At 48.5% G+C, this 14,605-nt stretch overlaps 1 protein-coding gene across 4 annotated transcripts in view; it reads right to left on the bottom strand.

The window, feature by feature from the left end:
• The window catches only part of TCF7L1 (transcription factor 7 like 1), a 159,682-nt gene extending 145,610 nt beyond the window's left edge, over positions 1-14,072 (bottom strand). For all 4 annotated transcript variants that reach the window (XM_043603837.1, XM_043603838.1, XM_043603839.1 and 1 more), the window contains exons 1-3: positions 13,815-14,072; positions 13,668-13,731; positions 13,325-13,452 (exon numbers count right to left, since the gene is read on the bottom strand). In XM_043603837.1, coding sequence (XP_043459772.1) covers positions 13,325-13,452; positions 13,668-13,731; positions 13,815-14,057 — 435 coding nt within the window. In that variant the 5' untranslated portion in view covers positions 14,058-14,072. The remainder of the gene's footprint in view (positions 1-13,324; positions 13,453-13,667; positions 13,732-13,814) is intronic.
• Positions 14,073-14,605: the final 533 nt, after the last annotated feature.

Below are 14,605 nucleotides of genomic sequence, written 5' to 3'. Positions count from 1 at the left end.
ATTCTTAAGTAATCTCTACACCCAACATGGGTCTTGAACTCACAACCCCAAGATCAAGAGTCAAATGCTCCACCCATTGAGCCAGCCAGGTGCCCCCAAATTCTTTTAAATATTTTCTTTTGCTAGAAAAGACATTGAGAAGACAACCAGCAAAATTGGAATAAGGTCTATAGATGAGACAGTAGGACAAAATTTCCTGATTTTGAGAACTATATTGTGGTAATGGTTATCCGTTTTTAGACCTATACATGAAGTTGCCTAGGGGTAAAGGAGCATTGTATTTGCAACTTACTCTCAAATGGTTCAAAGAAAAAGTTATAGAAAGAAAGATAAATAAAACGTAGCAAATGTTAACATTTGGTGAAATCTAGAGGAAAACACATGGGAATTCCTCATACTATCTTGTACTTTCTCTGTGTCTGAAATTATCTCAAAATAAAAAGTTAAAATTAATTAACATATATACTCCATATATATGAACTAATTGTATATATCATTCTGTTGACAACTAATTAATAATTCACATAAACTGGCAATTGTTACAGTAATATGTAACTCTTTCCAAAGGCAATTGATAACCATGTAAGCCCAAAATCTGCATTAAGTACTGAAAGTTGATGTGCTAATTACTTTTGTTTAAGCATTCCTGGTTCTCCCATGACTATACCATTTGAGCATTTCCTATAAAAATATTTCAAGGGATGCCTGGGTGGTTCAATAGTGGGATAGAGCCCTGCATCAGGCTTCACGCTCACAGCACAGAGCCTGTTTGGGATTCTCTCTCCCTCGTGCTCTCTCTTTCTAAATAAATAAATAAATAAATAAACTTTAAAAAAATATTTTAAAATAGTGCAAGAAAACATCCACTTATTAAGATATTGACTAAAAGTCTTGGCCGCTAAACATCTTAATAAAGTTGTAATAATACTATAAATTATTCTGATGACATTAGTCATTTCTTTTTATATCCCAGAGATTCTATGATGCATTTAGTTTTAGCCTTGTACAAACCCTGGTTTTAAAATGCAGTCTATTTAGCCAAAATTTTAATCCAGTAACCTTCAAATACACCATTATCCCCATTTTGCCAAAGAGTGCCCTAGGGCCACAGGGGCACAGAGCCAGACCATGGCTGGGCTGAGATTCAAGGCCAAGACTCAAGTCTCAGACCCTTTAGCCAGATTGCCTCCCAGAGGGAAAAGGAGAGGCCTGTCGGTTTGCTCCTCTACCCCTCAGGCCTTGCACTGCTCTCCACACAAGTTCCTCTCTCCTCTTTCAATGTCAAGCAAAAGCAACTGCTTATTAAGAGGCTTTCCCAAACTCCAGGTGCTCTTACCATCCCAGCCCCTCCCTGCATTAACTCTCCTTAGGAGGGTCTGGGAACACCCCTGCTATCATGATGCCTTTCCAACTCCAAGCTTCAGCACCAGCATCTCCCTGACAAGCATTTTACAACACAAAAGCTTATGGTGTCAAGTGTTTTCGTGTCACATATCTTTAACACTCCTGCTCTAATGCTCTACCTCTCCTCCATGGATTCCTCCTGGAAAACAGTTAAATAGATAAGCAAAGACTCTATCCAATATACACAGAAAATCATACTCTGGGGTGCCTGGCTGGCTCAGTTGGTGGTGGAGCGTGTGACTCTTCATCTCACGGTTGTGGGTTTGAGTCCCACGTTGGGTGTAGAGGCTGCTTGAAAAATAAAATCTTAAAAAAAAAAAAAAAGAAAAAGAAAGAAAGAAAGAAAGAAAGAAAGAAAGAAAGAAAGAAAGAAAGAAAAAATGCATACATGTGCAAGAAAGTGGGGCTGGTCAGGAGTAGGAAGCAGACAACAGACTACAGACCAAGTCGACAGATGCACATGACGATCTTACATATATGGTATCTAAGGAACCAAGTTTACTGCCTCAAGATGTGAGAAGAAAAACACAAGGGGGATTGGAGGGAATAGATTAAGCAAAGCTGCAGTGCACAGCAAGGCAAAGAAAGATGGAGACAACAATGAACTCCATCTCTGAAACTGTAAAGAGACCAGCCATTAAAGTTCTGACTATCCCAGGCAGAAGCAGGGATTATAAGTGCCTCCTCTGTGATAGGGCTGGAAATGACACCGAAAGGAACAAATGCAGAGATGTTACTCCTCGCTCATCTCTTACTTGTACACACTACTGCTTTGTGAATTGTTCCAAATGGCATTTTCACATTAACTTGGTTGCCAACTCTCAGTACAGGGACAGTCTAGGACTGTGGCTGGAATGATGGCCCTAACACTTCCCACACAGGTGATCCTGGCCCTGCACTTAGGCTCTATCGCAGCTTACTCAGGGATAAGAGAGAGCTTCCGGTAGTAGTCACGCAAGTGTCCCATGTGGTAACAGTTGTAAACAGTGTGACATAGTGCCCTGGAACACTGCAGGTGCTTATAGGGCTGTTTTTTTTAAATGTTGATGTTAAATATTCATGCTGTCAACATTCAACAAATGTCTGTGAGTCACTTTTTTTTTAATTTTTTTAATGTTTTAATTTTTGAGAGAGAGAGAGAGAGAGAGAGAGATGGAGACAGAATGCAAGCGGGGGAGGGGCAGAGAGAGAGGGAAACACAGAATCCGAAGCAGGTTCCAGATTCTGAGCTGTCAGCACACAGCCTAACACAGGGCTCGAACTCATGAACTGCAAGATCCTGACTTGAGCTGAAGTTGGACACCCAACCGATGAGCCACCCAGGTGCCCCTGTAAGTCACTTTTCATGAGTCAGGTGTTACAGTTTAATAAAGAAGTATTTTGAGGTGTACTTTCCTTGTAGCACTGCTTTCTGCAGGGCTTGCTGTAGACCCCTCGGAGCAGTGGAGAAAGTAAAGCCCAGTGATGCAGCTGAGCAAATCCTAGTCCTGCTTCCATTCTTCCTAACTGTTTGATCCAGGCAAGTTCACGATCATCCTGAGCTTATGCTCCTCATGGGTGGGGTGGGCCGGGCCGGATGCTCCCTTCCAGCTCAGAGGGCTACAGGGTACCCAGGCAGAGGGTCCTTGCAGAGGAACCTGAGGGAAGAACACCCAACCCACCCTAGCAGGTATGCGTTATAAATCTGACCTTAGTGACCCCAATGTACACTTTTTGCAATTTATGGAGAAGAATGTAGTCCCAAACATCAGAAATCACTACTGCCAACAAATATGGATTTGTAAACTGATCTGCTTTTCACACCATTGATTCCTACTTCTTTTTTCTTCCTCATTTCTTCCTCATTTTTTTTTTTTTTAAAGTAAGCTCTATGCCCAGTATGGAGCTTGAACTCACAACCCTGAGACCAAGAATCACATGCTCCACTCACTGAGCCAGCCGGGCAGCCCTAGATCCAACTATTTTTAAAAATTTTTTAATCACAGTTTCTATCTCTCATATTTATGTTTTTTTGTTTTCCACACATTTTTTTATAGACGTTCCTACAAATAATGACCCCATTCACTGTATGAGGTTTAAGACATTTATCTCACTAAGATTTAGTGTCTTGCAATAGCCAGATCTCAAGAAGGGCTTACTTAGGACCCCAAGTGCCTCCCCAGCTTCTATCAACCATACTCAGAAGCCCTTCTAATTAATCTTTCCACCATGCTATTGTTTTCAAAAAGAAACCACCTGAAAGATAATTTGGGAAGTGAAAGAAAAAGCACTGAATTACCTGAATCCTGATGTCAAACCATCTTACACACACACACACACACACACACACACACACACACAGAAAGGGGAGTAAGGAGGAGACTAATACATTCTCTGTAATTCTTAAAATAATTCTGTGTAAATGTTTAGTTATTTATTTCTTTAATACTCAATTTACTGTAATAGTTATAAATGACTGGGACTGATTTTTAACTTAGCTTTAAAAAGGCAACCAATTTATACAGTATTTTATAAAATAAATAACAGGGAAATAATATTTGCATACTCGGTTCACCAGAGCTCGGTTTATTAACCAAACTATGTTGTAATCCAAGTGGCAGGGGTAGCAAGCACGTTTATGCCTCCCCCTTCTTCCACACCAAAGACACACTGTGTAATCTTCCAACCCTCGCCCACTTCAACAAGGAAAAACTGTCCCAAGTTCAAAACAGTTCCAATGTTAGTAGATAACCACTTTTTTCTCCCAAAGAGGGTAATGAGTGGTGGTAAAGCTCTGGGGGCCACCCATTAAAGGTTATTTAAGTCTTCCGGAGCACAGTCGTGATAGAACAACTCAAACCCCAGCCACTCACTCACACACGGTCTATTTGGGAAGGCACATTCCCAGGTCTGGTTCATAAAGTCGGAACAAATGTGCCACCCTCCACCCCAACTGGTAACTCACATCAGGATTTCTGAACTGCGAAACAAAGGTCAGCTGTCCTCCCAAGAGGAGGAGTTAGTTACATCAGGCCTGTGGGTAAAGTCACAAGGGTGGAACGGGGAACACCTAGACTTTAAACTCACAACCAAGTTCAAATCTTTGCACCGGTCGATTATCAGTAGCATGACCTTGAACAAGATACTTGACCTCTACTAATCTGCCTGCACAGCAGCAAAATAGGAATAAGTATCTATTTCATAGCAGGTCAGAAGCTATGAGAAATATTAAGGTTTTAGCAGCTACTGCCAAGCGCTTTCCAAATGGGGTGGAGCTCTTAACGCCCCTCAGGAAGAGCAAATGAGAGCACCCACTTTACCATACATTTGCCAGTATTTAAAAATCTCATTAAGACAAAATCTCTGGTAATTTGGTGGGCCAAAAAACCAAAACAAAATAAAACAAAAAAGATTCTTTTCTTTTCTAGCATTGTTTGACTACCTGGGAGGTTGAACACAGTTTCACATATGTGGTGGTCATTTGTAGTTTCTTCTTTTGGGAATTCTTTGTTTATATTTATTTTATGGTTACCTTCCACAATTATGGTGAACACTTGGTGCCTTGTTCCTCTTGAATGAGACAGAGTTCTAAAATGCTATAGTTCTGGGGCGTATGGGTGGCTCAGTTGGTTAAGCGTCCGACTCCTGATTTTGGCTCAGAGCATGATCCCAGGGTCATGAGATCGAGCCCCATGCTGGGCTCTGTGCTGAGTGTGGAGCCTGCTTGGGATTTCTCTCTCCCTCTGCCCCTCTCCCCTGCTCACACACACACTCTTTCACTCTCAAAATAAATAAATAACAACAACAACAACAAAACAACTTCAAAATGCTATAGCACAGTTTGAAAGCATGAATGGGAGTTCATTTCCTGTCCTGAGGACTCCAGATAACTAAAGTTAGCACCCCTTATCACTTCCACAAAAGGTCCTGAAAAGGGCCATGTTTAGGAAGACATTTGTAGGATTTTATTTTCAAACTCTGAAATGTATTTCTAAACAAACTGTTCATCTTCCCATGAAAATCTGTAGGCTACATACATAATGAAAAGAAAAGATTTAAGATTCTGAAATTTATTTTAGAACCTTAAAGGTACCTATCAACTGAGCTAACTCAGAGCATTCTAACAACTTATGAGTCTAAGAAAGAAACTGTACAGCATCCCAGAGCTGTTCACTAAGTAGCACATGTGGTAGAGAGGAAAAGGCAAGCCCCCTTTACTTCCCTGTGTTCCCTTCATCCCCGAATGCCGAGGGTTGGGAAATTGCATTTATATCACTGTCCCTTAAATCCAATCCAGTTTGGGAGAAAACAATAAAACATGGAACATATAATGGGGCACCTGGGTGGCTCAGTCGGTTAAGCGTCTGACTCTTGACTTCGGCTCACGTCATGATCTCATCTTGATTCGTGAGATCGAGCCCCACATTGGGATCTGCACTGACAGTGCGGAGCCTGCTTGGGATGCTCTCTTTCCCTCTCTCTCTGCCCCTCTCCCTCTCTCTCTCTCAAAAATAAATCAACATTAAAAAATAATAATAAACATGTGAGACATTTAAAAACCTCCTCCTAAAATACATGATCAGGTTAGCCAATTGGGGGCAGTTTTCTATAAGCTTTTAAGCAGTCAGTCCTTTTCCAGCCCCAATTATTTATCATACCTCAGTATCTGCTCCTGACAGCAAAGGAGTTGTATTTTGATTCCACCTTTATCATCCTTCAGAATCAGCCAGCCCCAGACATTAAAAAGAGGAAACACTTACCAGGTGGGTCCTATCTTCCAATCAATGCCCAAAGGTTCATCATTTAACATGTAGCTAGAAGGTTCCCAACGTTTTTGGTTTTATAGTGGGGTGAAGAGGAAGGGCCCGTACTGACGACATGTCCAAGACTCCCGCTCCAGCCACCCTGCCCTGATTTGAGGACACAAAGCCATCCAACCATCCAAGGCACTGCCCCTCAATTTCGGCCAGCTCCACCTCTGCACATACATCCCCATCTTCAACTCTTGGGCGAGTCTGTAAAACTGGAAGGACATCTACTGCTGAGCGTCCTCCATCCATGAAAGAAGACTGCCTTCTTCCCAGTTCCATTCTCATTTCCCCTTCCCCCTCGTCTTCTCCATTCATCTTCCACCCTAGCCCACTGCCCTACGAACAGGCTCCCACGCCAGCATCCCAAACACACCCTCTCCAAGGCCCGCGGCTCTTCCCTTCCCTCTACTTGCCATAGCCAAACATCTTAAATGGGTTGTCCAGGTGACAGTAGACAGGAAATGTGTAAGGTACACAGGGGTAGAGAGGGAAGTCTGGTCTGGGGTTCCGGCTAAGTGAGGGACGGGCCACTACCTGGGACCAGTCCACAACACAGCACCCGGGCACCCGACTGGGAAGTGCTGAGCTAGTACCTCTGCCTCCCCGGCTTCATCACTCCCGTTGCCTGAACTGCTGGTCTCAGTGGGCACCAATAGCTTCCTGTTGCTAAATTCCCAAAGCTCCTCTTCATTCCACCGTCTTCTTGTCTCCTCTCTCTGTGGCATCTGACAGTGAGGACCAGCTTCCATAATGTCACAGGACCTGGGCGCTCCTCTTACCTTGGCAAAAGCTCCTTTCCATCCTGCCTCAGGGACTTCTTTCTCTGCTCGGAGCAGCCTGTCCCTTCTTCTCTGGCTCGCTTGCATCATCCCGATCTGCAGTTTCAGCTATCCACGCATCACCTGCTCACACCCCAGGTGTCTCCAATGAAACTTAGCAGTTCCTCCAAATGAAAAGACCCTGGCAGCCTGTGAGTTCTGCTGTTCCCAGAGTAGTCAATGAGCATCCGTTCGGGGGGGGGGGGCAAAGATGGCACACCAGGGTCCCACATGGAAGAAGTCATTCCCTCGGAGGCACCGAGGCTCAGACACCAAGAGTTAGTGTGACATCAGCCACTTTCTGCCTTAGATTACTTCCCCTCCCCGCATAAATTCAAGTCACCATTCCAGTCTCTCCCATCCTACCCTTCCTCTCCATCCAGTTACTCTTGGGAGCACTTTTCACATCACCCCAGACTCCTGTGAGTCTCCTAACCCTTGTAGCTCCTTTCAGATCTTCTCCCTCCAATCACTATAGTCTAGGCAAACATACTAGCCACATCACTTCCCAGTGTAATTTTCTATGGTTCTCAGCCACTTCCTGAGTAAGCCCAGATTCTTTCATGACATTCAAGGCATCCCATGCCCTGGCCCCTCATCATGCAGCCAAATGGAGTAACTTGTATTACCCCAGACAGCCCTGAACTTTTTGCCTTTGCTCTCCCAGTGCTGGCTTCCACCTCATGATTGGGGTGAAGGAAGACTTAACACTTCTCACTCCTGCATGTTTAAAATTTTTTTTATAATTAACAAGAATTACATTGAATTAAAGAATGACTGGGGCGCCTGGGTGGCTCAGTCGGTTAAGTGTCCGACTTCGGCTCAGGTCATGATCTCACAGCTCATGGGTTCAAGCCCCGTGTTGGGATCTGTGCTGACAGCTCGGAGCCTGGAGCCTGCTTTGGATTCTATGTCTCCCTCTCTCTCTGCATCCCTGTCATCTGCTCAGGCTCTGTCTCTCTCCCTCTCTCAAAAATAAATAAACATTAAAAAAAATAAAATAAAGAATGACTGAGTTTCAGGGACTAGTTGTTTGTTTGTTTTTAAAGATTTTATTTTTTAAGTAATCTCTACACCCAGTGTGGGACTTGAACTCACAACCCCAAGATAAGGAGTCACATGCTTTACCAAATCAGCTAACCAGGCACTTCAGGGACTAGTTTCAAACAATTTCTTCTCCCTAAGTTCCTTGATCATACTAGCCCAAAACAACTTTTCTTCAACAAGCTTATTTTTTTTTTTTGATGTTTATTTACTTTTTGAGAGAGAGAGAGAGACAGACAGACAGACAGAGAGAGAGCATAAGCGGGAGAGGGGCAGAGAGAGAGGGAGGCACAGAATCTGAAGCAGGCTCCAGGCTCGGAGCTGTCAGCACAGAGCCCGATGCGGGACTCGAACTCACAGACTGTGAGATCATGACCTGAGCTGAAGTCAGACACTCAACCGACTGAGCCACCCAGGTGCCCCAACACTACTTCAATTTTTAAGCCCTTTAGGGCAAAGCTGGATCTACTTCATCATATCTCCCATATCCCTGAGCCACTGCCATGATAGGTCCTCAGTAAATATCAGATGAAATTGAAGAATTATGAATTAATCTTAAGAATGCCAATCTAAATTTCCCCAGTTTGGCAAGTAAAGTTGACTCTAAATTGGAATGACTATATTGGACACCTGGGTGACTCGGTTAAGTATCCAATTCTTGGTTTCGGCTCAGGTCATGATCTCACAGTTCGTGGGTTCAAGCCCTGTGTCGGGCTCTGCGCTGACAGCATGGAGCCTGCTTGGGATTCTCTCTCCCTCCTTCTCTCTCCGCCCTACCCTGACTCGCATGTGCACACACGCTCCCTCTCTTTCTTGCTCTCAAATACATAAATGAAACATTTTTAAAAAATAAATAAATTGGAATATAAGTAGGATATCTGCATTATATATATTTGGATTATTGCATCTTCCAGTGAGTCAATCATTATGTCATTCTTTAGGTCACAATTTTGTAACTTTGCACATCACTATAAAGGCAGGAACACTATGTTAAAGGTTACTTTTTGTTAGTGTACCAGCCTACTTTCTCCTCAAGAATCCCAAGAAGGGAGATCGATGAAGAATGAGACCAGCCTATAACTTTCCAACACTAAAGCAAGTCAGGTGACCCTGCCAGATCCATCTACTCAAAGAAAAAAGACTGACAGGGTTCAAGTCCCCTCCACCGAACTGCTCATCATTTGTCCCAGCAATCCAAGTGCCAAAAGTTCCGCCACACAGGCAGGGCCCTTGCAAAAGCTCATTCCATGTAAAAAAAAACCCTCATTAAACCCTGAGTTATATTTAGAAAAACATGGAACAGAAGTTATATTTAGATGAAATGGCTTTAAAGAATTTTACCAAAAGCAGCATGTTTATACTGATCTTCCAGAAGAAAAAGATTTACTTATCAGCTTTTACACACAGCTTCTAAAGACAGACAACTTCTCTATCTGTACACATAGATTTCTGCTTGGGTTCCTTCATGTCGGGCAGAAAACCAGAGCATCCAGGATACTTGCAAGACCTCCCATGGGAAGCGACAGGATAGGAAGGACTGAAAAACATGCACACGTTTGGAGAACAGAACAACTTCATACAGAAGCCTGAGTCGAGATGGTGTCCAAGAAAGGTGCCAGCAATGCGATGCTTGAGCTGCATGACAGTGGTTCTTAAATTCATGAACTGGAACCCCAAGCCATAGACTCCCTTGACAACTATACCCAGAAGTGTTCTTTTCCAAAATGCCATTAGCACACATGTCACGGTCAAACTACCCTCTACCATTTCATAGCTAAGTCACCGAATCACATTCAACGTCTTCTTTTTGGCTCTTATTAGTCTTACACTATTTTTTTTTAACTCTTTAACATTTATTTATTTTTGAGAGAGAGAGGGAGACACAGAATCTGAAGCAGGCTCCAGGCTCTGAGCTGTCAACACAGAGCCCGACGCGGGGCTCGAACCCACGAACCAAGAGGTCATGACCTGAGCTGAAGTCGAATGCTTAACCCAGTGAGCCACCCAGGCGCCCCAGTCTTACACTATTTTTGACATCCACTTTCCTCTGTGTTGGCTTACATTTTCCTAACAAAAAAACTAGTCAACAGCACCAAGGTGGTTTAGAAAACTTGTGAAGCCTTTTCATGAATGAATGTGTCATTTCAGGGTGGCTTTTGGAGGGAGTGAAAGACGGTTTGTGGCAGTTATTCATCTCTTCATAGGCCACAGGGTCCCCAGGGCTCCAGAGGAGAATGAATCATGGCTTGGAGGCTTGGCACACACCCCAGGCTAAGGGGACCTCTTCTCTAAAGAGCCTCAGGAAGAGGCCACTTCCCAGCCTCCCAGCCAAACCAGAGTGGAGGGCAAAGGTAACGCATGGGGAAGACAAGTCCAAACTGCGGGACTGGCCAGCCCCCAGTCATCCCAGCAGGAATTATGCCAGTGCATGAGGGTGCGGCAGCCCTCTTGCTTGCTATTCCTAGGGCCAATTAACACCCTGAAAACCTCCAGCCAACCCCTACTTTTGCTTGTGGCTTGGTATTTCCAGAAAGTGTGAGAACAGCAGAGAACTGAAGTCACCCAGTTTTGTACTACTTAGAGGCTTTAGAGTAGCAACGCCTAAGGTTGTGAAATCTAGTAGTAAAACAAAAAAAGACCCAGGATGCCAAAAGGGAGAGCAGATCATATATTCCAGGCACCCCTCTGCGTCCAGCTTCAGTTACCTCCCTCTCCCCTCTTCTACCCCTTATCTATGTACATTCATTTTACCAGGCTTGGACCCCAAAAGAGGACCACTTGGTCTGCACCTATAGTTTGCCTCCCGTGAAAATCACATTAATTACGTTAATATAATCATCCACAGGAAAAGTATCCTCTTGACCCTATAGTCCAGACAATCAAGTGCTTAAGTGTTTCCTCGCTTGCTTTCTGAAAAGCCCATGATGTTCAAGGCTAGGGTCAAAATTAGCAGGTTCTATTGAGCTCATCTAACTGCAGGAAACTCCCCCAGTATATCAATAAATTTTGAACCAGGCAGGCCTAACACAATTAAAGGCACAGAAGGGGCACAGAAACTACAGGGAGATTGAACTTACTTCTATACGGGAAGTTCACCAGGGAGACCAGATTATGTAGGAGAGTGGGACAGGGTACACTAAGATCTTTAGGAAAGGTCGACAACAGGGACTTGAGTGTCCCTGGAGGCTTAAAAGAAGGATGGTGACATGGGCCAGGGCAGTGAACAGCTGCAGGAATGAGCAGGGACAGTCAGAGAGACATGCAGAGGAGAAGGTTGGCTTCTCCAAGGAGGGCTCCAAAATTCCCACGCAGGCCTGGATTTAGTAATCAGGAATCCTCAGGACCAGCAAGAAATCAGCCTGTGGAAGTTCTGAGGCAAAAGAACATGTAAGATGGAAGAAAGAAAGAAGGGCAGTAGAAGATGGTGGAAAGACGGGAACCGACACAAACAGAAAACCAGTCCCCCGGAGGCTCTTGGGGTGGGGGTGGGGGGAGCAACAGATGAAGACAGGCAGTTGTCAGAGTTCTCCTTCAAAGAGGAAGAGTCAAAGCACCCCAAAGAGAAACGGGTAGGTGGAAGGAACAGCCTGCTTGAGGGAAAAACTGGTCATATTTGGGACACTTCTGGTGACTTGGTCTGCACCAGGACCTGGATCAGTGCTGACTCTTTAATGCCTCCCAGACTCCTCTCTCTGGACATCTAATGGTAAATGGAAAAATGGGACTTTGTTACAGGAACCCTAGCAAACCTGAGCTTCCAAAACCCTTTTAGAACTCAGCTACATCGGTGCACAAGGAAGAGAATCAGTGAACACCTAAACAAAGTCGCTGCTGCTTGTTTTGCTCAACTTTTTACTTTATCCACTTTCAATATGAATGAGAAAAGGCACCAGTCAGACGCCCATATCCAGCTTATATTCAGGACTTCCCGGGGTGCTCCAAAGAAGGGACAAAGCTGCGGGGCTTTCCCGGTTAGAAAGATGAAGGTGTGTGGTCCCACGCCCCTCTCCCCAGGTCAGAGCCCCCCACCTCCACTCCATATCCCTTCCGGCCAGGAGAGCGCCTCCACTCTCCATCGACCCTGTACCATGACAGTAGGGAGCGCCCATTCAGTACAGAGCGTTTCTCAGGCGGCCCTTTAATTATGACCTTTATTTAAGGACAGCTTAAGCATAAAGTGAGTTTGTCAGGCCTGCTCCTGAGGCGCCAACACCTCCCGCCCCCGAAAAAAGAACGAACTGGCGTGCACTGGCAAGCAAAGAGAACCACTACGGTGCTCGTGGGGCCCAAGGGACGGCGGCGCGCAAGAGTCCGACAACAGTCACAGTCTCAGTAGGTAGGTGCTCACCGAAGATCTGCTATCGGACCTAGCACCTGAGCAGCTGGCCTGGGGTGGGGTGAGGTGGCGGCGGCTCGGGGGACACAAAGGCCTTGCCTGCCCAGGGCTGCTCCCCTCGCGACGCGGGGGGCGCGAGTTTAGGGCCAGGGAGGGGGCGATGGAATCCGCCCTCATTTGCACGTCGTCTGGGGCCCGGTCAATTTGCTTAATCACGGCTCTAAATGCCAGCGCGCAGCACACAATGCGCGCCCATTAACAGGTTTAAAGTGTCGCAGCGCTCGCTTTAAATGAGAAAAGCCGGCAACAAAGGGGGAAAAAGCCAAGTTCCTCAACTTGAAGAATGCCTCGGGTCACCCTCGAAATCATCTAGGCGAGTTTAAAATCCCAAGCTCCACAGAACAGTTGAGGCCCCCGCTCGACGGCTGGGGGTAGGGAGGGGGGTGTGAATAATCCGCCACGAATACTGGGTTTCTTAGGAACGAACTCGCAGCAGCCCAGTGAAACTGGAGTCTGGGGCAACGTCGCCAAGCCAGCTCCCCCAGCCCACTGCCCAACTGCCAGGGAAAGCTGACGGATTTCCAGGAAGGAAAGGGAGACACCCCCCCCCACCCCCGTCCAAAAGCGGGCACAAATCCAAGTTCTCCTTTACTACTAGCAAAGAATTTTGGAGGCCAGGGAAGACCCCCAGAAATGGACCCCAAAGCCTCTTCCCCAGTAGAAGGGTAAATTTTAAAGGAACTTTACTTTCCTGCAAGCACTGGCCAGCGCAGCCTAACGCTCGGCAGCCACAGAATAGTTCAACTCCGCAAACTCGTTCTGCCCAGGATCCTCCCGAGACGGCCCCATCCCCCACCCCGTCGCCGAGCCCGGGGGCGCATCCCGCCGGCCCGGCCCCCCACCCGCCCCGGCGCGGCCCGACCCGCACTCACCGTGCGCGCTCCTCCCGGAGACAGGGGTCCGTTGGAGAGGTACGGACTGCTCAAGTCCGGGATCATCAGGAACGGGTACCCAGGGTACGGGGGGCCCTTAAAGAACGCGCCGTCCTGGGGCCTTCTCACTGCGGGTGAGACCGAGGCGGGGGTGAGGCCCGGGCCGCCGGGACAGCGCAGCGGCAGGGGACCCGGGGCGGGGACCGCGCTCCAGGACGGCTGTGGCCGCGGGGGACGGAGAGCAGGGGCACGGCCACGGGGCGAGGGGAACCGTGGGCGGCCTGAGCGGAGGCGCTGGGCGCAGCGGGGCCCGCGCGTGGGGGCTGCCCAGACCCGCACGTACCTTCGGCGAAATAGTCCCGCGGCTTCTGGAAGGCGTCCCGGGCGGGCTGCGGACGCCTCTCCGCCTGCGGAGGAGACACAAAGGCGAGGGCGGGTGAGCGGGCGCGGGGCCGGGGTCCCCCGGGGTCGGCCCCGGGAGCCTCCTTACCTCCGAGTCCGAGCTGCTGCTCTGGTTCTCCGACTCGTTGACCAGGGACGACTTGACCTCGTCCAGGTCCCGCTGCGCCGAGGCACTGTCGCTGCTCGGCTCCTGCTCCTCGCCCCCCTCGTCTTGGAAGGGGATCAGCTCGTCGTTCGCCCCGAGGTCGTCCCCTCCGCCGGCCGCCCCGGCGCCCGAGCCGCCGCCGCCGCCGCCGCCTCCCCCGCCGCCGCCGCCGCCGAGCTGGGGCATGGTGGGGCCGCGGGCCGGGGCCGCCGCTCTCCGAGCCCCTCGCCGCCCGCGCCCGGCCCGGCCCGGCCCGGCGCCCGCCCCTCCCTCCCTCCCGCTCGCCTGCCCGCTCGGCTCGCCGCCGCGGCGGCCGCAGCAACAAAGTTTGACAGGGCGTGGCCCCGCGGGAAGCGGGCCGGCGCGGCCGGGCCGGGGCGGGGGCGGCTCGGCTCGGGCCCCTCCGGCAGCGCCCAGCCCAGGGCTCCCCAACTCGCCGCCGCCGCCTGCTCCGCCGGGGCGTCCCAGCGCCTGGCCCGCCGGGGAGGGGCGAGCGGCGAAGGAAGGAGGGATCGCCGGGCTGGGCAGGGGGGCCGGAGGGAGGAGCCCCGGCTGCAAGCTGACACCCGCGCGCCTCGCGGAACCCAGAGAGCTCCGGCGCGCACACACTCACTCGCATTCACCCTCGCACACCGCTCACTCACACCTTCCGGGGGCTGCGCCTCCCCGCCGCGCGCACCCCCGCGCCCCCAGCCTCGTCCTGGCCCCCTCCCTTGCGCCTCGCCACGCACCCC

This window comes from Prionailurus bengalensis, chromosome A3 (assembly GCF_016509475.1).
Source record: "Prionailurus bengalensis isolate Pbe53 chromosome A3, Fcat_Pben_1.1_paternal_pri, whole genome shotgun sequence".
Taxonomy (NCBI): Eukaryota; Metazoa; Chordata; class Mammalia; order Carnivora; family Felidae; genus Prionailurus; species Prionailurus bengalensis.
This window is presented reverse-complemented; position numbering and strand designations above follow the sequence as displayed.